At 37.1% G+C, this 27,816-nt stretch overlaps 1 protein-coding gene across 3 annotated transcripts; it reads left to right on the plus strand.

Moving 5' to 3' along the window:
• Positions 1-25,977, plus strand: slc27a4 (solute carrier family 27 member 4). 3 transcript variants are annotated; one of them, XM_028463244.1, is made up of 14 exons: positions 1-75; positions 6,540-6,701; positions 13,096-13,306; positions 13,400-13,583; positions 14,684-14,842; positions 20,128-20,197; positions 20,378-20,469; positions 21,354-21,463; positions 21,586-21,795; positions 21,976-22,102; positions 23,938-24,075; positions 24,159-24,323; positions 25,416-25,562; positions 25,689-25,977. In XM_028463244.1, the coding sequence occupies exons 2-14, from the start codon at positions 6,541-6,543 to the stop codon at positions 25,844-25,846; spliced, it is 1,932 nt and encodes a 643-aa protein (XP_028319045.1). In that variant the 5' UTR covers positions 1-75; position 6,540; the 3' UTR covers positions 25,847-25,977. The 3 variants fall into 3 exon arrangements, with proteins under 3 accessions (XP_028319045.1, XP_028319043.1, XP_028319044.1); XM_028463242.1 differs by lacking the exon at positions 1-75 and adding an exon at positions 82-511; XM_028463243.1 differs by lacking the exon at positions 1-75 and adding an exon at positions 3,905-3,993.
• The last annotated feature ends 1,839 nt before the right edge of the window (positions 25,978-27,816 follow it).

The following is a 27,816-nucleotide window of genomic DNA, read 5'->3' on the forward strand; positions in this document are numbered from 1 at the left end:
GTCACTGCCGGATGCTGCTGGCCGACCGTCTGCATTTCCTCTTCCCCGGCACACAGGGCCCGCCCCTTCCGGATGGTAAGTTTGAGGAAACGCCTCGTTCTGATTGGTCCAGGCAGCTGTTCGTCAGCGTTTATTCCTGATTCATTTATTTGACGCCGACAGCAGTGGGCGGGCTTTACCAAGAAAACGATAAGGTCATTTGAATTACGCCTGTCTGTGAGCTTATCTGCTACAATGAAGCCGGGGTTATTATAAATGGATGTGATAACGGTCGGATAATGACCGTGCGCTCACGTTTGATGCCGGTGTGGAGCAGCAGCGGCGGCAGGTCGTTGTATTGACAACCGGACCAGGAGGAGATCCCGGTGCGTCTCCGTTTGTGTGCGTGCGGCTGAAGAAGCGGAGGGGGCGACCACACGAGCCCGTAAGCCGATCAAGGTGGAAACGCACACAACGAGCTTCACTTTCGGGACCTGTGCGCACCTGCACGCCATAACGGTGCAGGCCTGAGGTACGTCTGAGGAATAACGGCCGCAGCACCGACTGCAGAGCAGAGCCCCGCCACCGCGATGCTCAGTTTGGCTCCGGTTGTGATCCGCTAACAGACGGAATGATGGTGATCACTGGTGTCCTCTGAAGACCTTGTGATTAATTGAAACCTCAGATGAGATCCCCTCACTCTGTTTGTGTACCGTGTGTTGTGTTCATGTGTCACCACGATCATCCCATGGCTCTGTCCCTGTAACCGGGACTCCTCCATCAGTCAGCACCGGTACTTTGTCTCCAGTGGTCGGTCTCTTTGTAAGCACAGGCCGCGTTGAAGGCGCACATGGCGCGGTCACAGAGGTGTAGTCTTACCGGGAGTGGGCTGAGCCATCACATCTACCGCAGTATGATGCTACACGATGAAATTTCCGGGTTCAGCAGCAGTGATGTAGGCCCTTTCAGTCAGATGGCTGCTGTCCATTCAAAGCGTCCACAGCTGGCATGCGCGCGTTGCGTTAAGTGTTCCACTGAATAGTATATAACTATACAATCAATAGACCTAAAACATTACACCCTGATATGTGATCACATCTATGGGTCAATGCTTAACTTTTGTTCATCTGACAATCGTGGTTTGGTTGAACTCATTTTTATTTATTTATTTTGTTTTTAATTACCATATGCCTTTTATATATCTAGTGAAATTAATGAACAAACTCAAAACACACAAAAAATATCGATTACGTCAATAACAAATCAATAGTCTACTTTGAGTTTTTCATTTCTTGGCCAGGTCTCTCTTGTGTAAAAGATAAGATTTCACCTGGTTTAATAAAGGATATTGGTTGATTTTCTCACCTGTATGCAACTAAAATAAGATTATGTGCTCTAGAACAATTTAAATCTAATACTTATAACCGTACAAGTATAAAATGTAGAGACTGATATCATTAAAGAGTGGGGAAATACATTTACTGAAATTGAAACTCATTTATTGAATACATTTGGGTTCAGACTCAATTGAATATAATCACTCTTTTTGTGTTGACTATAAAATCAATATTAAATACTTTTTAAATTATTATTTCTCTTAGTCGTTTACCCAAGAGCAATGGAATTATTGTATTTTTATGTCATTGTTTATCAAGTCCACATATAAACATTTTTATTTTTTTTAATTTGCTCTAAAAGTTATTTATTTTTACACTGTTTATTTAAGAAGAAAAAAAAACAATATTTGGGGGAATTTAGTTTGGTTACTCTTCCATTAGGTTTATCATGATAATTAAGTGTTTTGTAGTGACTTATTACCTTTGCCCACATTCTATCACTAGGATTTAACAAAAAAAAAAATCACAATACCACCTAAAAGTTCAGCAGTTTGATGGAACATCAACCTCCGATATAAAAAAAGTATTGATCGGTGATTTTGGCCCTTTAGTTACTTGGTATTGAATCGATACCAAATCTCAGAGTATAACAAACCCACCACTACTAACTTGATGGTCAATTTATGGGAATCACTTGTATATGCATGAAGCACACAACGTTTGTGTGCTTCATGCACCACCGTGGCTCAGGTGGTAGAGGGGTTTTCTTTTGAGTGAGAGTTGGGGGTTTGATATATATAGCCTTGCTTTCGCCGGTCTGCCCAGGGCAGCTGTGGCTACTATAGTAGCTTACCACCCCTAAGTGTGGAGTGAAAGAATAATGCCTTAATTCTGTACAGCAACTTTGAGTGTCTATGATAAAGCACTATAAAAAAAATAAAATCCAATGTATTACAATTATATGTCCATTTACCATTAAATTACTTGTAGAAATCCAAAAGATGGTAGTACTAGTTTCCATGGAGACAGATGGAGTAGGTCATCTTAAGATCTAATGTGGGCCACCCACAAGGGGTTATTTCAAGTTAAATATTGTGTTTTTCTTTACAGTATTGATAGCACGTTCCCTAGTATTCCACTGAATATTAGCATTCTGTTGACTAAATATGAGAACTACAATTTCTAAGTATCCAACCATACATAAAAATGCTGAGAGCAAATTAATACAATTGCATATTGGGGTGATTAATCAGCCAAATTTCCCATTTAGTCAATTGATTTGTTTTTCAAATATTGCTGAATATTGATCTTCCATTTACCATCAGTCAGCCGCTGAATTATTTGAATTATCTTTTGAGTAACACCTTACAGTACAGCACCTTCAATATTGTATAGTGTTAAAAAATATATAAATAATTGATCTTTGGAAATTTAAGAATTGATTCATAATCGTCAATCGTGATTAACCAGCGTCATACATGCATGTCTTGCTAATACTGTTTTACCCTAAACAGCTTTATTTAATATTTAGAGCAACATAGAAATGTACCTCACATGTTAAAAAAAAGTGAAAGAAGAAGCAAAAAAGTTTAAATCTATCGGTAGTTTAATGTTTATATAGAGGGAAAACAATTAGCAGAAAAATCAAGGGCGTTCAGGAAAGACAAGCATATTTAAGGTTAGAAATGTAATAAAAACGTAATATCGGTTTTCACACTTTTTAAATTTTTTTTTTTTATGCGTGTTGGTAAAAATAACTTCCTTTTTCAACAAGTAGGGTCAGCAAAGTAATTGTAGTTGCGTAAACCACAAAAAAGGAACGTATGATTGTTGGCAGTGACCAAAATGTTACTTTAATTATTCAAGATTCACTGCATTTGACTAATTACTTAATTACAGTAATGAAGCCATCACCTCAAAGAACCTTCTGCCCTGGACCAAAAACTGTTAAGCTTTTTTTTGGTGCCCCTGACACAAAAATCTCAAATAAAAAATTCAGATTTCGATGAATGCATAATTAAGGGCATGTGAGCCTATTGTGTATAGCCTTGGATCATTTTCCAGGTTATCAGGTGACATTGGCCATGCATGGACACATGCTGGTCTGTGTTCATTTCACCATCACTAAAGGCAGTTTGGGTTTCCCCAAAGGCAGCAGCAGCAGTGAGCTCCATTACAAAGGAGATCAATGATTAATCCTGCTCTGCAGCAGTGTTAATTTCTTTGACGAAAACTTTACGTCATAAATAAATAAGTTGATTGAATTAAAAGGAAATGCATATCTATCTGTCTATAAAAGCAAGGTCTGTCTGTCTGTCTGTCTGTGCGCGTGTGTGTCTGTCTGTTCCTCATATCTCTGCGAATCAGGCTCAGATTGACCTGAGACTTTCAACATGGCTGCTGCTTGGTTCAAGGGTGTGCTACGTCGGATTTGTTTGGACTGCAATGATACAGTTCATAAATTATTGCATAAAATTGTCTTAAATGCAGTTTTGCGGAACTACTCAATGTTGACAGATAGTCATGGTAACGCGTGATGTGATGAAAGCTCCGTAGAACTGAGGAGTGGCTGCACAATGGGCTTTTAAGAATGACTAAAGTGGGTCTAGTTTCCTAAAAAAACACTCCATAAATATTGACCATCAGGTGTCCTCAGTGAGCAACGTTTGTAACTAAGGTTTGTTCATTGCAAATTGCACCGACGATGACATGAATAATAGACATAATCAAAACTGTAAGGCCCTCTGTTGCCTTCTCATTTCGAATTCACCAAACCCTTCTGAGCTGTTTCAATGCGGCATTCGGAGCATGTTTTGGCCTGGAAAGTGTGCGTGTCGGCTTTGTATTTAGGAGTCAGTGATGATTTGCGTAGTTTTTTGGCAGTTTAGAGGTGGCTTAGGCGGTGTTCAATGCAGACAAGACGGGAGAGGGAGGGAGGGGCACCTAATGAGCGCTCCCCAGAAAAATTTTCCCACTAAAAAAAAAAAAAAATATGTTCCTTGCCTCACATTGACGCGTTTCATGCCGATTCTGTTCATTTGATTCCTTCCGCGATTTCGTTAACGTGGATTTTATAGGGCCCTATACTTGTGTAATAAGAGAAAAAAACGTACCGCTAGACAAAACCTTGCCATATATTGTATCGATATTTTGGCACACCCTTAGTTTTATAGATTGTAGAGAAGTTACCAGGGAAAGAAAAATCGTCCTCGGACCGTCTTCAAGCTAAAAATCAAACACCCCCTTTTCAAAACAAAAGCATCCGTTTCTGTCCATTACTTTTTAACGCATTAGTAAATAGGGCTTAGGGCTGCTCAGTTAATCAAAATTTGATTGCGATTTTGATTATTACACCCAACAACTACCAAAAAAACATATTAAAAAAGATTATTTTATTTTTATATATATATATACATATATATATATATATATATATATATATAAATTTTTTTTTTTTTTTTTTTTCTCTAGCCTGCAGACCTACACAAGAAAAATTGTTGCTAGTGGTCTTGAAACATGGCAGGAGAAACGCAGCAAAAACAAGTGGCAAGTCAAATTGAAGTTGATATTTGACTATAATCGTGATGTAATTTAGTCAGCTAAAACGAGACAGGCCTATTAACTAGGAGTGTGACGATATCTCAATACGGCCATATATCACGATATGAACTGAATAAATAAATAAAAAATAAATACTTTTCCGCACAATCGGTTATCAATATGCTCCAGCTAAGTATCAAATTTTTTATTTTATTTTTTAAACCTTTTTTGCTTTTCCACAAAAAATGTGCAGGTACGTCTTCACAGAAATTTTGTCACTGTTTGTTGAAGGAACCATTATATTATTTACTGGAATATTGCACTATTGGAGATACTTATTCATTTACATTTATTGTCTTTCAGAGATATAAAATAAAAATTGTATTTTTCACTTAATCTTTTTTTTTTCTTCTTGTTATGTCATAGATTATCATAGATTGATTTCTGACCAATATATTGATAATCGCAGTATTGTCATATCGTGAGATAATTGTTATTGTGAGCTTTGCATCGTGTATCGTATCGTGTGGTACCCAGAGGTTCCCATCCCTACTATTAATGCATAGTTCCATTCACTTAGCTGATAGTGTGTCTCAGATTATCCCTCAGACTTCTCTGTACTGGCTTGAGTAAGTGATCCTTGGCACTCTTAAACTTTGCTCCACTTCAGTAAAATGACTCACGTAATGACTATATCTTATCTTTAATCCTGACTCAGGCTTTTTAGTGAGTCCACAATCAAGCTCGAGGTCTTTGTTCTTACTTGTGAACCTTTGAATGATTCTGGTCTAGGGATGAACTTTTTTTTTTTCTGTGCTGGTCCAGCTTTCAATGTTTGGAAAGTGTAAAAGCTTTGCATTTAAAGTTGCTGTAAGTATACAATCTTAATGAAATAGCTAAAGATAAGTCAATCACGCTGTTGATTTTTTAAACAAACACTACAAAAAAAAAAAAAAACTTAAGTGCAAATAAAGACAGCAGGATCAGAATCAGAAATACTTTAATAATCCCAGGGGGACATTATTTCATTACAGCTCGAGAGATACAAACAACATGTATTATACAAGCCACATCTATTAAAAACAATATAAATATAACTATGCATATGTAAGATGTCAACTGTACAGTTTAATTATGTGCAGAAAGTGCAAAATGAAAGACTGTTGTTTGATTACTTTTTGTCAACAAAATAAAAATGAACACATTTGCACTTGAATATTAAGATTTATCAGTAATTTTGTAAAAATAAATAATAAAAAAAAAGTTAATTTTGAGGTGGAGAAGAAAGAAAAATCATTGTTGACTTAAATTTAGTTGACATAACATTTTCTGAAACTAAAATGATTTCCAATGACTAAAAGATTGAAATAAAATACCTCTTGTCAATCGTTAAATATTGAACCATCATGTGATCTAACGTTTCCTTTGTTGTCGCTGCAATATTAATCTGTTTCACTCTTTGTTTCTCGTTTTTTTTATTGTAACTTCATTGTCTACTCAAGTCATTCCAGAGTGTTCAGAAGTGCAGAAAATGTGCAAAAATAAAAAAAAAATTAATAGACTTGCTTTTAATAAAATTCAAAAAAAAAAAAAAAAAAGTTTAAAGAATAAGCTTTTAATATTCCTTACAAAGAATTAGTACATTTTGATTTTCACTCTCACACAATCCCTTTCTTCTTCCAGGATGTTGCGTCTAGGATGTTGCATTGTCCTGCTGATGGTGTTGCGGCTGCTGGTTGGCCTTCCCTGGTACCAAGTCCTGCCAGCCAGTCTGATCTTCTATCTGGGAAGCGGAGGATGGAGTTTTCTGCAAATCTTGGCCAAGACGTTGGGCAGAGATTTACAGTAAGTACGAGCGTCCAGGATGTGAGCGCTTTACATTGCTGTCTGAGCTTTAAAAGGACTAATAAGAGAGACAATATTTGAGGGGGGCATCTTGAGGCACATTTTCACAACATTTCTTCCTTTCTTACCGTGACCACTGACTGATGAATTGCTGTTTGTAGAAACATAGTATTTGCATTCAGACACAGGAGACCAATTTGCCCCCATATTGGAGGATATACAAGCAAACAAAATGGCACAGCGTGTCTACTAATGTGTACGCTTTATTGACATATTTCACCATTCTCGATGCCATAATTTATTCAACAGCAAACAGTACTAAATAATATGACTTTGAAATGTGTCCTTATGCAAAACAACTCCAATAACTTCACATATTATTGTGTGTGCAGTTTTTTTTAAATTTTTTGTTCAATAGTTTGCAAACCTGAAAAGTTAAAATTTATAGATAGCAATTTTTCTAGCCTAATCAAAAGGTGCAATAGAATCTGAAAGATTGGTTAATGCACAACACAGTCCTGCAATTTGATCAATTGGTGCTAAGGATCTTGTGCGTTTGCTGTTATCACCGGTATTTGCAGTGTGCTTTGAAGAATGGTGTATTTTCTTTGCACAAGACCTATTACTCGACTCTTACATTTGCAAATTTTCTTCTACCTCTGAAGCAGAAAGCAGTTTTTTCCCTCTTGTAAATGCAGGAATGTACAATTTTGCTCTTTGAAAGCAACACTCTCTGTAATGTAGAACCCCCCTATCTGCAAATCCTATATCATTGGGAAGCAATTTATTTAGTATTCCACAATTTTCTGTGAGCTACTTATCACTAACTCTTTTTCTCCATGCTTTAGATATAAGCAAAATTGATCCTTGTGGTGCTATAATCATCAAAAACTCAACAGTGTTGCAGTGCTTATAGTTTGACTATGTCATTGCTCGTGCAATCAAGCTCAATGGTCTTTCTATAAATACCTCAAAATAGTCTATTTCACAGACACTCTTTGTTACCGAAATGTTCCTTGAAAACTGATGGCATTGTTTTTTTTCTTAACTGTTCTCGCCCTGGCCAGAAAATAAGAAAAGCAAGTCCTTTTACTTGATGCATTTATTCACTCTTTTGCAAATTCCACTCACAGTGGGAACCGATGCACCAAAACGATAACTTAAAACTTGCAGTGGAACATCTAATTTTAACCTCATCAAAGTTATGATATATTCTTGAAATTGTGGAAGAGCATTTGTTGCTGTTGATTTTATTTTGGGTGCAACAATTTTGAAAGCTTTGAGTGAGAGAGAGAGAAGTTTTGTAAAACTTAACTTTGAACCCATAGTTGTTGATTCATCTGATTTGTAAGGCACATTCTATTTCTTTGTATATCCTCACAAGTCATATCAGTTTGACAAGATGTGCTGTGAAGTTCAATAATTCCAGTGCTATGTGTTTGGTGACCATGAGTTTGATGTGAAGCCTCTGTCTCTTCTGTATAGTGGTCTTTATCTATCACAATAAGATAGAAACATAAAATATAATTGTTACGGTAACCAGTTACATTACCAGATGGTTGTCTCCTCACAGATGCCTTCTCAGCCCACAATTGCAAAAAAAAAATATGATAAATTAAAACAAACAAAGCTACAATTTTCATAACTTTTATTTTCATCAAGTAAAAGCATAACAGCTATAGTCGACATGATAGTTATCAGCCGGTGTAGCACAATTGCATATTAAAACTCACCGTGGGATATCAAAGGTTGTTGTTTGACTCCTCTGAAGTTTTCATCTTTTTTTCTCTTTTGACATGTCTATAACTTCGATCAAGTGACTTTGAGCTTTAGTTTACCTTGTCATGACCAAGGGTTTGAGTTGGAGCTCAGTCTGGTGAGCATTCATCATACAATGTAGCAGGTTTCCCTAGCAAATGATAATTGGAACAAAGGCTTAGTATTTTGCAAATGTCAAGGTTTTTGCACAGTAAGATGAGAATGCTAGACCATTATAGTATTTGTCACTGATAAAATGGTCACTGCAAACCCTTGTATATTTAGTTTTTTTTCATCTTTTTTCCTAATTTTGTCCATTTTGCAGTTTTTTTTTTTTGACCCATATCTAATTTTTGTCCTTTCTTTAAATTTTGGCCACTTTTCAGCCAAATAAGCTAACTGTGTGCTGTTTTTTTTGTGTGTACGATGCCGTTTTATCATCTTTACTTTTATGTTTTAGTGCGTGGATTATAATATCTTATGTAAAAGCCCAACTAGGGACAAGAGTTGGAATTTAATAATAACTATAAATTATTTGTACAAAACAAAATTGTAATTACTAGTCAATTATCTTAACTCAGTTACAATTAAATTACAATTACGGTGGCGACAGATTTTTTAAAATTACGATTATAATTATGACAAAATTTTAATTACCCTGACCAGTGGCATCAAAACATTTTAAGGTGTAACAATGTTTTCCAAGATGAAAAACAACCTTTATAAAAAGGGAACTTATGGCGTGAAGAATCAAAGGCCACCCTTCCTCTTTTCTTCACTTGTTTATTATCAGTGTGTCAATTTATCAAGTCTTTTACTAGTTAGTGAATACAAAGTTTCAATTAGAAAATTCCTTTTGGAAAGTTGATTCACCCAAATATGTTTGAAATGTAAATAATAGTGTTCTATATTTTTTGGGATGTGTTGCAATGTTTTCCAAAAACTGAACGTTATGGTTAATCCTTAACCCCGTTTGACTCCTGACAAAGTAACAAACTACGCTCCTCACACAGTGACTCAGCTGATAGTGTAATGCAGCCTGAGAGAGCGGTGGTATTTGCAAATTGCAACAGTTCACAACTTTGTAGTGCACTCTTCATCCTTTAACAGGAAGTGCATTTCAGCCCTTACGAGTCATGGAGCCTGGGAGCATGCACGTGTGTCCATGACGTTGCTTTATACCACACATGTATTCCTGACAGGCTTGGTGTCAATTATATTATTAAATTACAATAACGTGTATAACCCCCACCCCGTAGAACAAACAATTAGCCCACCTCCCCCTACCTGCACTCCTGCAAAAAAACTACAGTCACTGTAAATATTTTAAATGCACATATATTTCCACGTTTTTATTGTATACCTTTATTCCTGTTTCATTGTTTTTGTGTGCACGGCAATGACAATTAGGGGTGGCAACCTCACGATACGCGATACAAAGCTCACGATAACAATTATCTCACGATGTGACGATGCTGCGATTATCGATGTATTGGTCAGAAATCAATCCATGATAATCTGACATAACAAGAAGAAAAAAAGATAAAGTAAAAAATCCAATTTTTATTTTATAATTCTTAAGGACAATAAATTGAACTTTGACACTATGCGCAACATTTCTGTGAATAAGTGTCAACGTACCAATGTAAACGAATAATTATATCCAATAGTGCTTTCTGTAAACAAAAATTAGGGTCTTTCTAACCAGTGACACCATTATTGTGCAATATACAATGTGACAAAATTTATGTGAAGACCTACTTGCACATTTTAGTGAAAAAGCAGAAAAGGTTTTGAAAAAAATTCAAAAATATATTAAAAAAAAAATCGATTCTTAGCGCTAACAAATCGATAACCGATCGTGCAAAAAAATATTGTGACGTATCGCCGTATCGTGATATCGTCACACTCCTAATGACGATAAACAGCTATTCTATTCTATCTTCAATTATCCATTATCAATTACAGCTCAATTACAATTACTTTGACCAGCATTATTTCCAATTACAATTAAAATCACCATTATTTTATCCCCTGAAAATCAACTACAATTACGTTCTCAATTACCAAAGTTCAATAACAATTACTGAGCCTTTAATAAATAAGCCCATAAAATGTAACCTTACTCTTGTGTTAGCTTTCTGTTAGCATTTCCTATGATAACGGGTCAGTTTGACCCATGTCTTAAATCACTTGTCTGTCATCTTATGACAGATAATATATCAATGAAAATATTAGTATTAATATTGTTGGTGTGTGTGTTTGAGCCTTTTTTCACTATACCTCTACATTTATATTTATTTTCAATAATGGAGAAATGATTCTGAAGAGAAGTGACAAGTAGTGAGAAAAAAACACATTTTGATAATTGTTAACTTGTAAATATCTGTATCATATTTGTATTATTATTATTAGTATTATCATCTTATTTGATTTTTTACTACTGTAATGTGTGTATCTAATCCTTATTTTTAACAGTCTTTTACTTTATTATACACTTATTTAACTTATATTCTTTCTTTCGTCTTTGTTTAACATTTTATTCTTCTATTTGTGATTTTTTTTCTTTATTTTTTTCTTGAGTGGCTGGAACAAAAGGGATTAATAAAGGAATTCTGATTCTGATGTGCAAGGTGTAGAACTGTAACATGGTTCATCAGATTTGCGTTTAGTCAGATTGTAATTGACCATTTTTATAGAATTTCCATGACAATTACAGTCGATTATCTGAACTCAATTATGATTACAACAGCAACAGATTATTTCAGTTACAATTAAAATTATGTCATAATGGTAATAAATGATCAATTACATGATTACAGTTATAATTGACCCCAACCCTGATTCCTCTTGATGTGGCTCATTTATTTGTGCAGGTTTCTTAAAAAATGTTTCTTGTTGGTAGTCTGTTGTTTAGTAAGGGCTGTATTTACATTAAACTTGTTTATGTAATGATAACGTTGCCCTGACTGTTTCTCAGCAACATGAAGCCACGATAATTGCTTTTTATGGCAGCTCTGTAATTATTGACTACGCTGCAGACTGATCCTTTAGTACCTTTGTACCGTCCGTCCAAAGTGGTGAAGGTAAACATTTATGCTGAGTAATGCTTTAGATTTTGATGATTGTCTTTAGTTTAAAGTTCCAAGTGTATACTCTCAAAGCAATACAAGTAGTTCTTTACGGCAGGCAAAGTTTATTATGGAGATTTTTGCACAAAAGAACTGGAGAGCGGGGTTGGGGTTAATTATAATTGCAATCACGTAATTGATAATTAATTACAACAAGGACATCATTTTAATTTAAATTTTAATTGGAAAAAATCTGTTACAGTTGTAATCATAATTTAATTGTAATTGATGTCAGATATTTGACTTTGGCAGTTTTTATAGAATTTTCACAACAATTATTAATTACAATTACAATTTCATTGTTATATTCTGGTTTATTTTTTCCATTACTTTTTTGTTTCGAACAACCATAAATGATAAAAAAAAACAGTAAATATTTTGGTTTATTTTTTTAAATTGCTTTTTGTTTCGAATGAGACCTGATTATAAAGTAAATATTCTGGTTTATTTTTCCATTACTTTTTGTTACAAACACAAACGATAAAAAAGAAAATATTCCGGTTTATTTTTTTCCATTACTTTTTGTTTCGAACAACCATAAACGATAAAGAAAATATTCTAGTATATTTTTCCATTACTTTTGTTACAGATAAACGTGAATGATCAAAAAAATATGCATGTATTTGCACTGTATATGTTTGTATAGTATTCTTACATAATGAAAAACCAAATGTGAAATTTAAAATGTTATTTTGTGAAGGAGGGGTAGGCACCTATAGGTTCCTTGAACTTCTGTCTACTTCTTTTGAGACACTTTCTCCTTTGAATTAGGGGTGGGAGCCTCTGGGTACGTCACGATACGATACGCGATACAACGCTCACGATATGACGATACTGCGATTATCGATATATTGGTCAGAAATCAATCCACGATAATCTGACATACAAGAAGAAAAAAAAAAGACAACGGGAAAAATTACAATTTTTATTTTATAATTCTGAAAAACAATGAATTAAAAAAGTGTCCTATGAACAGTGACACTATTTTAGTGCAACATTTCTGTAAATAAGTGTCAACATACCAATGTAAACGAATAAGTATCTCCTATAGTGCTTTCTGTAAACAAAAAATAGGGTCTTTCTTACCAGTGACACCATTATAGTGCAATATTCCAGTAAACAATGTATTGGTTCCTTCAACAAACAGTGTTTGTTGCCATTTACATCATTATTCTATATCATTTTAACTGTATAGAATTTATTACACTGTAATGTCTTCATTGAGAAGGTATTTTTTCGGCTCCAGGAGAACTTTAATCCAGGTTAGATGAAACAAAATGGCTACTTGTAGAGTAAAGGTTCCAGACCTCTGAGCTAGGGGTACGCGTACCCCTGGTTGGGAAACACTGCACTAGGCAACTCAATGTACTTTACAAATTTTGTACGAATGAATGAGTGGGATTCTTAAATGATCAATGGTGTTACCATCAGTTACTAAAGGTCTGTTTACTATTAGTTGTCTGTGTTTTTGATGAGTTTGTTCTTCTTTTTGTAAATTATTTCAGTGCCGCAGGCGTCTTACTACGAGTAAAGATGAATGTGAAACGCCACCTCAGAGAGAAGAATACCATTCCTAAGATTTTTGCTGAGACAGTGCAGCGACACAGAGACAAAACGGCACTAATCTTCGAGGGGACCGGGGAGAAGTGGACCTTCAAAGAGCTGGATGAATACTCCAACAGAGTGGCAAACTTTCTGTTGGAGCGAGGCTTCAGAGTATGTCCCCTGACTCCAAATATTTTATTTGTTTTTTTTAAATCATCAAAGCTTTATTCAGATTAATGTGTGTTTTTTTTCCCATGACCTCAGGAGGGCGATGTTGTGGCCCTGTTCATGGAGAACCGCTCCCAGTATGTGGGCCTCTGGTTGGGAATGGCAAAGATCGGTGTTGAGGCTGCGCTCATCAACTTCAACTTGAGGCTGGATGCCTTAGTCCACTGCGTCAACATCTCCAACTCCAAGGCTGTTATTTTTGGTTCAGAGCTCACTGATGGTAAGATTAAAGAAAAGTACAAAAAAAATGCAACATTTTCTGGTCAGAATTGCAATCACAACTAGAATATTTGCATTTCCTGAAGAAAATGCAAGCGAGGATGCAGGTGCTGGCCCGCGTCAAACTGTATTAGCATTAGCCTAGCGTTAGCATTAGTCTAGTGTTAGCGTTAGCCTAGCATTACCTTAGCCAAACGTTAGCATTAGCATAACGTTAATGTTAGTTTAGTGTTAGTTTAGTGTTAGCTTAGCGTTAGCTTAGCATTACCTTAGCCTAACATTAGCCTAGCATTAGCATTAGCCTGGTGTTAGCATTAGCGTGGCGTTAGCTTAGCATTTGTGTTACCTTAGCCGAGCGATAACAATACCTTTACCCTAGCAATAGCATTAGCCTAACATTGGCATTATCTTAGCATTAGCCTAACGTTAGCAGTAGCCTACCAATAGCATAAGCCTGGCGTTAAACTTAATACTAACCTAGCAAAAATAAAAGAAAATGTAGGATGACTTACTGCATCCTCATTAATTATTAAGTGATGTACTGTAATACGTCTAAGAATAAAATCTAAATTATTTCACATTTAGCGATTTTGTGAGCACTTTTAAGAGTGTTAGATGAGCTAAATCTCCTTACTTTCTCAATAATGTTAAACATTGAACAGTTTAACGAGAGATGAACTAACGTCACTCTGACAGCAGCAGCTCTGTTAAAGGATCAGTTATGAATTAGAGGCCTAAGTTATGTCAGTGAGAACTGATCTCATCACAAGTGCTCTTCAGTTTATTTCTAACCATCTACTCTAAGTAGATTTCACTTTTACTTTATGCATTTATTTATTAGAAGCAATCTCTTAATGCATTGCTGTCTTAAAAGGATTGCACTTCTTGTAGTGTTGACCTTCGACAGCATGTGCAGACAAGTAAAAAAAAAAAAACACTCTTTGGGGCTACAAAAGTCCTTTTGTGTTCTAATTACTCTATTGCTTTCTCATTAATAAATGCAAATCACTGCTTTTGTTTTTTTTGTTTTTTTCTAAATGTTTAAAATAATTCAGGATTATAAAATGAAACTCCTTACTTTGTGTGTTCCTCCTGTCACAGCTGTGTCCGAGGTCCACAGCTCAATGGGGAAAGCAGTGCAGATGTTCTGCTCTGGAGACTGGGAGCCCCAACGAGTCCCACCAGGAACAGAGTGCCTAGACCCCCTGCTGGTTGATGCCCCATCCCATCTGCCCCGTCAGCCTCAACGCTGCTTCACAGGTGAGGGCAGGATAGCATCCACTGAACACGTCAGAAACCTCAGTGTATCAAGTATCGTAACTATTCTTGTCGATTCATTTTGAAATCATAATGTTCACACCCAGTTTGCTAGAATTTGTTGGAAATAATAACGACACAGTAGCACATTTTAATTTTGTCATTGATACCTGTCTTATAAATCATTACTACTTTCAACTGTTTACATAACAAGACAAATGAAATCAGAGGAAAATGTTTGATGAATAAATTGTCCAAACTGTCGTCTTGGATATAGTCTCAGATAGGGCTGGGCGATATGGCCTTTTATAAATACCGCGATATTTTTAGGCCATGTCACGATACGCGATATATATCTCGATATTTTGCATTACCCTTGAATTAACACTTTGATGCACAAAATCACACCAGTATGATGATTCTATATGTCTACATTAAAACATTCTTGATCATACTGCATTAATATATGCCAATTTTAAACTTTCATGCAAAAAAGGGGATATCACAACTAAGTCAAAGTTGACATAACTGTATTTATTAAACAGTGAGTGGCTCAAACATAAAATTGTCAACAGAAAGTGCACGTTCTGTGCAAAATTGTCACAGAGACATTTCAAAACAAGACATTAGTGCAGGATGCAACTCACATGGCATTTCAAAACACAAAATTAAAGTGCACTTTTTGTACATAATGCCACTACAATATTTTAAAACAAATAGTGCCCTTTTGTGCATGTTGTCATTAAGATGACATTTCAAAACAACACTAAATTTAAGTGCACCTTTTGTGCATAATGCCACTAAGATATTTAAAAAAAAAAAAGAAAAAAAAAAGTCCGCGAGTTTAACGGTATGGTCATTTTCAACACCGCACAGACTACAAGCTGCGATATATCGAGTATATTCGATATATCGCCCAGCTCTAGTCTCAGATTACTTGGTTTAGTACTTCTCTTCTTGAAATCAATATTAGTGCTATTTTTCTATCTAAAGGTATGTGTGTAAAACATGTTGAATCAGTTTGTATTTTTCAAAGAAAACAAGTATCCACTTCATACCTGGTGTTGCTACTCTTTGTGCGATAGGCAGATAAATAAAGAAACAAAAAAACTACAAAAGCAACTTTATGCTGAACAAACAATTCAAATACTTCTCCCACATAACAAAAACTTGCAGATCTAGCTTTTCGTGTCCTAAGCCAAAGTATGTGTTGTGTTTTTTTAGCAGTTTACTGAGGTTTAAAAGCTTTTCATCAATCAGAACTGTCAGTGTTGTGAGTACATGTTTCTTTAAATGACCCCCATTGAGCGTGTGAAGCATGTACATGACTCAAGCTAACACTTTACCTCATTCTTGATCTCTAACGTTGTTTACTTCACCATGTACCAGTATCAGTCACGACGGGTGGGTGTGGTGGAGGACACAAGGGCAGGGAAAGGATTGTTGATCAGGAATCGGTATTTTAATGAGAAATACTAAAGAACCCAAAAATATAAAAAAAAAATTGGTAGATACGGGGGAACACTGGAGAGGAGAATGCCATGGGAAATGGGAGCAGGAATCTTAAAACAATATGACAATGAACCAGCGATCATTCTGGCTGTGTACGAAATCACATCCTAACTCATACTGAGTCTGACATCAAAATGAGTATGTAGTGCAATCACATTAGATAGTAGGGGTGGGGGAAAAATTCACAATTCTGTATCAATTCATAAACATCATAAATCAATTAAAACGATTATAATTTTTTTTTTTTTCAAGAAAAACTCAGTAGATTCAGTAGATCCGCTTAGTCTTTACTCAGGAAACACTGTAAACTGAACATACAAATACATCAAGTTCAAGTTCAAGTTTCTTTATTGTCAAATATGCCCCATGTTAAACATACAGCACAGATGAAATTGCAATCCCCCCCCAACCCCCAGTGCAAACCTGCAGTGCATAAAAAGAGCACTTAAAACACAAAAACACACAACAAACACACAAAAAAAACAACTAGCAATACTATACAACAAATAACTTAACTAAAGACATTCGGACAACAAATAACGAACAACAGACAATCGACAGACAAGGCACTTGTGAGTGTTCCACTATGAGGTAGAATGTGGATAAATTACTATGAGGTAGAATATAAATAAATTACAGTATTAATAATATAAACAGAGTGCAGATGAAGTTAAAAAAAGTGAGGTAGTGTGCAAATAGTACAAATAGCATAACAATACAATGACGGCTGTGCAGAGTTTAGGGTGCGTGAATTAGTGGAGCACGCGGGAGGTGGAGGGGGGTGATGCCAGGTCCTGTAGGGGCAGACTGTGGCAGGATGAAGGGGGGGGGGATGGGGGGGCAGAGGGGTGAAGGAGGGTAGAGAACTGAGGGCAGAGGGTGGAAGGAGGGGGATGGGGGCAGGGGCAGGAAAGGGAAAGGGGATGAGTGGACGAATGGGAGGGAGAGCAGGGAGGGAGTTGAGTCTCCTGACAGCCTGGTGGAATAAACTGTTCTTGAGCCTGCTCGTTCGAGCACGGAGACTCTGCAGTCTCCTGCCAGATGGCAGCAGGCTGAAGAGGCTGTAGGACGGGTGGGTGGGGTCACCTGCAATCCTGGTGGCTTTGCGGGTGAGACGTGAGTTGTAAATGTCCAGAAGGGGGGGAAGAGAGACACCAATGATCTTCTCAGCTATTCTCACGATGCGCTGCAGAGACTTACGGCAGGACACGGTGCAAGCGCCGTACCACACGGTGATGCAGCTGGACATGATGCTCTCAATGGTGCCACTGTAGAATGTGTGCATGATGGAGGATGGGGCTCTTGCTCTCCTCAGTTTGCGGAGGAAGTAAAGGCGCTGATTAGCTTTTTTGGCCAGTGATGCAGAGTTGAGGCACCAGGACAGGTCTTCGGAGATGTGCACACCCAGGAACTTGGTGCTGCTCACCCTCTCCACTGCAGCACCGTCGATGGTCAGAGGAGCATGCTGGGTGTGCGTTCTCCTGAAGTCCACAACAATCTCCTTCGTCTTCTCCACGTTCAGATGGAGATTATTGTCCTTGCACCACGAGGCCAGCCTGCTCACCTCACTCCTGTAGATTGACTCATCGTTGTTGTTGATGAGACCCACCACAGTCGTGTCGTTCGCGAACTTAACGAATATTAGTGTTCTCATAAATAAAAAACACCACTATACAAAAAGTCTGCTTGCTAATATCTACCGCGATCAGTGGTGATTTATATAACTTAACTTTCACAAACACAGTCTTAGATGTTGGTGTTATCAAACAGTACTCTTAAACATACCCACAAGCATACGTTTTTTCAAGCCGAAAATACGAGAACTTAGTTAGTAGAGACCAGTAGGCCATGGGCTTCCAAGATGATAACTTCCGACTACTACGGCAACAGTGTTAGGGCAAAACACACAAACTCACCCAGACCTTTACAGTCTATGACCATAGAATCTATGGCACGATCCCAACAACAGCGACCCCAACTTACAATGTATTACATAGACAGCACAAGGAGTATGTGTTTTATTTATTTAGCGTGAATAAATGTTACCTTTTGTCTTAAGTTTGCCTTTGTGTGATTACATCATTAGAATCAGTTTATTTAAAATGATCTTATACAAACTGTATTGTCTTGATGCCATAGTTTGCCTTAACACACTAAGCATTGTATCAATTTTTGAATCGAGAATCGGTTAAAACGAGAATTGATTTCGAATCGGGAGACATCCAAAGATTCACATCCCTATTAGATAGTATTGAAAAACTGAGTATGCGAGAAATACCCAGATGTTTGCTATATGTGGACATTTTTAAAGTATAATGAACCACCCCATGATGCATGGCGAGGTGAACATAAAATCGTCCTTGGACCGGCTTCAAGCTAAAAAGCAAACGTCCCTGTTTTAAAACAAAAATGTCTCTTCCATTAGTTTTTTTTGTAAATAGGGCTCGTGTTTTGAAGTTAACTGGAAGTTATGGATCAAATGACTCCATGTTTATATTCTACTTGGTCACTTTGTCGCTTTCAGAACTTTCAAAGGTGGAGAATTAACAGATATTTAGCCTCAGTGTGCTTCAGGTTTTTGTTGTTGTAGGTTTGAAATGCATCTTAGAAACTTGGAAGTATACAGTACTTCAGTGGGATTGGTCACCATCCTAATCTTACTAATAGTATATAGTAGACAGTATATACTCATTGAGTATGTGGTGTGAAGAACGTTAGTATGCGATTTTATACACAGCCAGTGTTCAAACACTCAGCTAAATCGTGAGGGAGAGCAGGAATACCTGGGAACGCAAAAACTTACAAGAATCAAAACAACAACTAAAGTCAGATAAATACAGTAAACTAATATTTACTGAAAATATATAATTAAAATAGGACCCCAAAGGCTAAACAAAAACAAACTAACAATCATGACCCTATCATTACTGTTCAGTCATTCTAAGCAGCACAAAATAATGATAGAATCCTGTTGGAACGCATGAAATGATGCATAAATTAGGGTGAGAGTTTCACGATCCCCAGTTTGCTTAGCAGGTAGCTAGCTATTAGCATAGCAACCCTGATAGGAGCTCTAGCTGCCTTCCAGCACAGCTCATATCTAACAATGTCTTTTAAAAAATAGAATTGTAATAGATAAAATGCTATATAGACACACCTCATCCTATGTTGTATTGTTTTAGGGTTTATTAATTAATTAATTCATTTATTTTGTCTGGTTAGTAGCTAGCTGTTGACAGCCATGAGTGACGAGCTGTGTTTTTCATCTGCACAGCAGTTTAAACATGACGTCTGACGAATACTTATAAGTTCTTATGGCAGCAAATATGTAGTATATATTCTGCATATGTAAATGTTCTTATATTACGGTATATATCAGCCTGTTTATTGGTTATCGGCAGATACATTGTCAGTATCGGCATCAGCTCTAAAACCGCATATCATTCTGGCTCTACTTTAAAGCCATGTTGGTGATGTATAGAAAAGGAAAAATCACTGTCCAACTATTAATGCATCAGACTCAGTAATGGTGTCTTATTCTGCATCAGTACTTCACAATGTTGGAGATCAGACAATAATTTAGCTTGTGATGAAAATCATGAAAAAGCCTATAATAAACGAACAAAGCAAATTGTTTACTTTTCTGCACAGAATATATCTTTCACATTGCTGTGCAGTCAAATGGAAATTCATATTACGGATGAAGGATGAGCAAAAACCTGTCCTAACTCATGCTTTACGCTAATGTACATGTTTCTGATTGTTTATGGTTTCAGATCGCCTGTTCTACATCTACACATCGGGAACCACTGGAATGCCTAAAGCTGCGATTGTTGTGCACAGCAGGTAGGAAGGCTGACACACACACACACACACACACACACACACACACACACACACTGATTGTCTTTGTTGATCCTGGAACTCCAGTGTTGCTTGACGTGTCAGACAAGAATAAACTGAACACATTTGTTTATGTAGGACTTTCTCATCACTAGTCTCATCAATCCACATCCTGTTTTTCAGGTACTACCGCATGGCAGCTTTGGTTTTCTACGGTTTTAGAATGACGTCTGACGACGTTTTGTATGACTGCCTTCCGCTCTACCACTCTGCAGGTATGTGAGATGAAAGATAAGGGCTATAAGGTTTCTATAGCTCCAGTTTCCTTTTGTTCAGGTGTGACCAGCTTGATACGTGCTGATTTGGACAAAAGAACAAATCCTTATGTTTTCTTCTTGAGAAATGTGATATCGCTAAAAATAAGATGGAAGCAAACAGGTTATGTTAGAAGTACCTGAGAATTCAATTTTCAAAATAACTAACATTTATATTTCTTGAAATTTCATGTATTACTGCGGAAAATGCCCAGCATAGGTTAAGTTTCTGCTTTTTAAAACAGGGTTTGACTTTAACTGTAATTTATGACAGCGTATTAGGGCCACATCAAAATAAAAAGTAGTTTTTAGTGTGTGTGTGTGACGGACAATGGCTTATGCATATACTGAACAAATGGCGGCGACCCCAAACAGAGATCCCAGTTTTCCTCTTCTTTTCTTTTTATTTTTCTTCCTTGTGGATCGGTCGGAGGGGAGGGGTTATAGCATTTGCCTATACTGCCTATTGGGCGAGCCGGCTCTTTTCTGCTCGTCCAACTAAGCTTTGCTTTTTTTTTTTTTTTTTGTGTATCTCAAAATAAATAACAAACACTCGGTGTAAGAAGAAGCCGATGAAGCTATTCTGGCCGAATAGGGCGGGGCTGAGTTCAGCTCATCTTCCCACCACAACACAAACTCTGCAGAATTTGAATGTGACCTGACCAAGGTCATCGTCTGACAGTCGCTGTTTTTAGCTGAGTTCATTCATTCCTACACACATTCACAGGGCCGCTTATTATTATTAATGTTCAATACAATCATTTATTTTTCATTATTATTGTGTATTATTCTAATGACAATTTTACATAAAAGAGAACAAAAAAAAAATCCTCTTTTTTTTGCAGGAAACATGGTGGGAGTGGGTCAGTGCATCATCCACGGGATGACTGTGGTCATCCGAAAGAAGTTTTCTGCCTCTCGATTTTGGGACGACTGCGTCAAATACAACTGCACTGTAAGCACAATGTAGACGCCGTGTTCCTGCTTCAGATGTTTGTCCTTGCCATCCCCTTTATGTAACGTGTTGTTGGCACAGCTGAGTTAGTGAAATAACCTTTGTCGTCTTATCTCTCTCAGATTGTGCAGTACATCGGTGAGATCTGCCGTTATCTGCTCAACCAGCCGTTTCGAGACACGGAGCGACAGCATCGGGTGCGAATGGCGCTCGGCAACGGCCTGCGCCAGTCCATATGGGAGGAGTTCATGAACCGCTTCAATATCCCACAGATAGCGGAGTTTTATGGAGCCACAGAGTGCAACTGCAGCCTGGGCAACTTTGATAGCAAGGTTCAGATTTTTCACACTTTGTCACTTTGAACTCAGAAACACTCCTTAGTTAGACAATGTTTGTTTGGTGCTTTCACAGAATCCTCCTCTCAATGTTTTTATGATCTCAGCTTTAATAACTTCTGAATAATACATGCACAAATCGCTACTGTTGGATGCTAACACCCTCTCCTGCCTTAGGTTGGAGCATGTGGCTTCAGCAGTCAGATCCTTCCCTCTTTCTACCCCATCAAACTGGTCAGGGTAGATGAGGAGACCATGGAGCTCATTCGGGGCCCTGATGGAGTCTGCATACCCTGTAAACCTGGTGGGTTTTCCATTTATAGTGTTACTATAACAGGTTCACTGGTTCAGAGTGTTGAGTATATGATGCAGAATGACCAGGCAAGAAATGGGGAGCTTTTCTTACAAAAAAAATGATTATCCTGATCTAAGGGCCACATTATCAACATTCATGTCAGCATTTAGAATAATGACCTATCAGCATTAATACCATAGACTGTAAAAATAATGGACAGGACAATCTCCCCGGGGGAGTAATGCTTTTATGTTTAGAGCTCCCCCTGCTGACTGGCTGCAGTATAGGTCATAAACCCTGCCTCCTCAATGATAATGGATGGGATGTGGGTCTAAATGTAAAGTAACAGTAAAAGTAAAGTAGCACATAATTTTTTTCCAAACCTAAACTCTGCTGTGATTATTAGTTATTATCACCCTACATTGTGTTCAAATGTTCATTTTTTTGTGAAGTTTGTTTTAAATAAGTTAATTGAGTTTGAAAAACGGAATTTTACGTCATATATGATGATAATTGACAGCCGCTGATCTTGCGTCGCTCTCTTCGTGAATAGCAGTTACGTCGTGAAGGAAAGCCGAGACGCCATTTAACTACCGTAGATATTTGAGTTGAAATAAGTTGTGGTTTTGTACTAACATCTATGATCTAAACAAGCCGTTGGTAGAATTTCCAGCGGGAAAGATACTTATGTTACTTATGCTAAATGGGCGGGGCATGTTATCAGGGCTCTTCCCACCGGACCCTACTGCGCAGACTCTGGCTCCAAGTGACATCAAATTTGCAAGTTGGCACCGCCCCTAAGTGCCGTATTTTGACTTCACGAACATAGAGTGGGAACAGCTACAGTGCATGCTTACTGATTAATATAAGGAAGAAAAAAGTGTTTCTTTGGCTTTCTGTTATTTTGTGTTCTTTTGTTATTTAGTGTTTTTCTATCATTTCTATGTTTTGTACATTTTTCTTCTTGTTTCATGTGCTTTTCTGTCATTTTTGTATATTCTTGTTGTTTTCTGTGTTTTTGAAGCCGTTTTGCCCATATTTGTTGTCGTTTTGTAGATTTTCATGTCATTGTGTATATATTTATGAGTCATTTTATCTGTCTTTTGAGTCATGTTTACATATTTCTGTTCTAATTTCGTATATTTTTCAGTTATTTTGTTTTGTCATGTGTTTTTGCAGTCATTTTGTGTTTTTTTGTCCTTTTTGTGTTTTTCCTGTACTTTCGTCTGTTTCTAAAGTCATGTAATGTTTTCAGTGATTTATATGTAGGCATCTTGTGTGTTTTTGGAGTAACTTTGCATATTTTTGTTGTCTATTTAGTGGTGTTGTTTGTGCAGTTGTCCATGTCTGGACTAAATTATTTGCCTATTTCATAAAAATACTTATTTGCGGGTGCAAAATAAAACAGCGTGTGCAATTTCCCTGGTTTAATTCTATGGGACATGAACATGATAAATGTTTGTTGTTTTTTTACAAATGTTTATATATTTTTTTGTTTAGTGTATCTTTCTGTAATGTATGTTTTTTGTTGTGTTTTTGTGCATTTTTTGTATAATTATAGTTTTTTGTTGCCATTGTAGTGTGATTCTGGAGTCATTTTGTGTAATTTTGTTCATTTGTTATTTTGTGTATTTTTTGTATAAATATTTAGTTTTGTGCATTTCTGTTGTCATTTTAGTGTATTTTTTGTACAAGTATTTAGTTTAGTGTATTTTGAGTCATTTTCATCTACATTATGAAGTGTGTAAGCCAAAATGAGATACAACATGATGCGCTTTTATTTTCTAAAACAACAAATCTGATAACTCTTTCTTCTCACTTATTATCCATCTTCTCTGCTCTAGGTGAACCCGGGCAGCTTGTTGGCAAGATTATCCAGAACGACCCCCTCCGCAGATTTGATGGCTACGTCAACCAATCAGCAACTAGCAAGAAAATTGCCCAAAGTGTTTTCAAGAAAGGAGACAGTGCCTATCTTTCAGGTTATTCCTAATCTCACACAAACAACAGGTCACACATAATAATCTGATTGACAGTGAATATAAAATTCCTTATTCATGTCCAGGTGACGTGTTGATCATGGATAAGTACGGCCACATGTACTTTAAAGATCGGACTGGGGACACTTTTCGCTGGAAAGGAGAGAACGTCTCAACCACAGAGGTGGAAGGAACGCTCAGCAGGCTGCTGGAGATGAAGGACGTTGTTGTGTATGGAGTGGAAGTTCCAGGTAATTTAATGTGTATAGATTAGCATCAATACATGAGATTACAGCAGTGTGTGTGTGAAATAATAGTGCAGTGAGATTAATGCTTGGAAAACCAGTAAAGTCACTGGTGCTCAGTGCCAAATAGTAACGGATTATAAGTACTCATGTTACTGTAATTGCGTTTATGGGTTTTTGTACTTTTTTGAGTATATTTTTGAATCAGTAATTTAACTTTAAGTTTAAGTACATTTTAAAAGAAGTAGAGTAATTTCTTACATTTCCACACTCAACCGTTGAGTAAATTATTATTTGTTTGTTTTAAAATGATCAACAAACATTGTGAAACGACACAAAATGAAAAACAAAAAACAAAAATTAAATGCATCACATCATAGCCGACCAGTCAGATTAAACGTAATGCACAACATCAAAACAGCATTGAATGCTGGTCATTTTCTCAGTTTTTTTTTATTTTGAATTGAATTCATTGGTGTTGTTTTTTTTTTTTTTTTTAAAAGAAAAGATGTGCACATTTTGACTAACCTTTTTTATTAAACAGATGCCATTGTGGAAAATAAATTAAGCTGCAATTGTGCAAGATTTCATCTCTTTTTTAGTTTATACATGAGATGTTTACTGTATTAAAGGGAACCGTGGCAAGATTTATTACCAACAATAAATGTGTGAAGTGAAAGTAACTCTTAACGTTTACTAGAGCTGGGCAATATATCGTGATTTAAGATATATCAAGTTTTATATTTATATAACTTAACTTAAACTTCACCCAGAATTCTCTCCGGTAAGACTTTATTTAGTTTAAAAATATCGAGATTTATATCGTATATTGCCATTTTGAGGTAAAACAATGAGATATGAGTTTTGGTCCCTATCGCCCATCCCTAACTTTTACTTTGAGGACTATTTAATTGAACTACTTTTTACGTGTACTTGAGCATTTTATGTAGGACTTACTTGTACTTGTGTTTGAGTACGATTTCAATCAAGTAACAGTACCGGTACTTATAGGATATATCAGTATTCTTTACACCTCTACAAACCCATTAGTGTCTGAACCATATGTTTCTTATACTTTGTTTCTGTCTGTGTGCACAGGAGCAGAAGGAAAAGCTGGAATGGCTGCTATCGCTGATCCGTCTCACTCCAGTGACCTTGAGAAGTTTGTGAAGGACATGGAGAAGGCTCTTCCTCCCTACGCCAGACCAGTCTTCCTCCGTTTCCTCCCAGAAGTCGACAAAACAGGTACAAAGCTGGTGTTTTCCTTCCCTTAAAGGAAGTAAATAAATAAAGACACACACCAGAGAAGATTATAAATTGAAGGTTTAGGAAATGGAATCAATGGTAAAGTGTCCTTTTTCTTCATTTCAGGAACGTTTAAGTTCCAGAAGACCGATCTGCGTCGAGACGGCTTCGACCCGTCGGTTGTGTCAGACAGACTCTACTTCCGGGATCCCAGCAAAGGGCGCTACGTGCAGCTGAACGGGGAATTGTATCACTCCATACTGTCAGGACAACAAAAATTGTGATGAGCTCTACACAACACGTGTCCATGTAGAAAACATACACTTTGAATAAAAGCAAAAAAAAAGGAAAGAGGCAATGACGTTGGTTGACCAGGATAGCAGATCATTCCTTTTTACTTCATACATCAATGCGATTTAATAAACACACACACATACATGCATTTATTTCTATTCTAATCCCTGCACGCTACACTCCATCCATAGAGCTCCACTGTAAGTTCTCTGGCTACCTCAGTGGACACAAAGATAAATGGTAACATGAACCCACACACACTCCTGCTCAGCACACCGATCCATTCACTGCGGTCCATTAACCTGAGCAGTTTGGTGACTGATGAAGGACTAAAAGCTGCCTGACGCTTGAAAGTCGTGATAAAAACAAACTATAAGGGAAGCTAATGAAGGACGAACGCAGAGTTTTGTACGTTAATCATGTGCTACAACAGAACACTCAGCACGGACCTAAACTATTCATTGGTTTGTTGTGTTGTTAATGTTTGTGTGATTGGTTTGGTGTCACCTGAAGCCAGTAGTGACCCACCTGAAGGGAAAAACACATGGAAGAAATGCAATAATCACCCACGACACATTTTCACACAGCTTTGAGTTGACGTTTTTATTTTTTGCATCAAACCAAATATATTTAATTTCTAGTGTTGTATGTAATTTTGAGTAATGTGTATCCAAATCCACTACAGTCGCGCTGCAGCATGCAGGTTAGTGTATCGTCAAACTGCTGGTACGTCTATAACATCTCCACCAACTGGACTTGTTGTTCATACACTGAGCTGTTTTTCCTTCTATACGATGACTGATGATGATGAAGAAAGGGCACTGATATACAGCAAAGACTTTGTTTCTGACGTGAACCTGGTGCTAAAGAGGGCTGAAAGATCCAAAGATTCTGAAGATGGGATTGGGAACATTTGACCTGAAGGGATTGCCTTTAAATGTGTGCAGAATGAAGGGAATACACACGTTTGTTTGCAGTAGTTGTCAGAGGTCGTAGCAGCATGAATGAGCTTCATGGAGCCCAAGCAGAGCACCGTGCCTTACTGTGAGATCACATCCCTCATGCACAGGCCCCAGTCCACACACACGTGCACACACACTCACACACGTGCACGCACACACGACATTCCACAGGATTCCCTCTATGTATCCAATTCAGCTTCAACCTCCTGTGATGCCTATGGTTTAGGTTTCTAATCATAACCTGTCAAATAATACCAAGCTAATCCATGCTAACGGCTTCATAGTTCAATCATCTGCTTTATGTAGTTCAAACTGTAACTTAGATTGGTTTATATTTTCCTTATTTGGCGTGTCTTTAATCTTTATCCGTCTTACCATTTTCCTCACACTTTTACTTTAAGCCTTTATTGTATTTCTGCCAACAATTGGCTCTCCTTTGGGTGCTTAGCCTCCGCTATAGCCGTGTCATTTAAACAGGATTTAATAATAGTGATCAACAATCTGCTGTGATGTAGATGATGATGTCTACTGTAACATGTACACAGCGTGCATCCATCTTTTGAAACCTTGTAATTGTTCCAGCGAGATTGATTTTGTCGTCTTTCTGAATAGTAATGTGAAGTTGAGGTTTCGTTTATTCAGACATTTTTTCAGGAAATTCTTTGAAACACAACACCTGAAAAACCTCGTCTGAATAAACGACTCCTCAACTTTTGATCCGTTTCTTGAAGTAACTGAGTAGACTCACTACACCCTCTTGTGGTACAAAGGTGCATTGCACAGCACACCAGGCCTAGCTTCTGCATAGTCATCATTCGCTGCTGTATCTACTTCGATCGTCCATTCCTGTCTTTGTTAGCAAGGTCCAGCAGTGTCAAATCTAAATAGTATCCGATGATGTTACTGTGTTGAACGTTTTCCTTACACATCTAAAACCTCCCACAATGAGCTGATGCTGCTGCTTGATTGATTGAAAGCCTGGCTGTAGTCAAAGGCAT

Source organism: Gouania willdenowi, chromosome 12 (assembly GCF_900634775.1).
Source record: "Gouania willdenowi chromosome 12, fGouWil2.1, whole genome shotgun sequence".
Classification (NCBI taxonomy): domain Eukaryota; kingdom Metazoa; phylum Chordata; class Actinopteri; order Blenniiformes; family Gobiesocidae; genus Gouania; species Gouania willdenowi.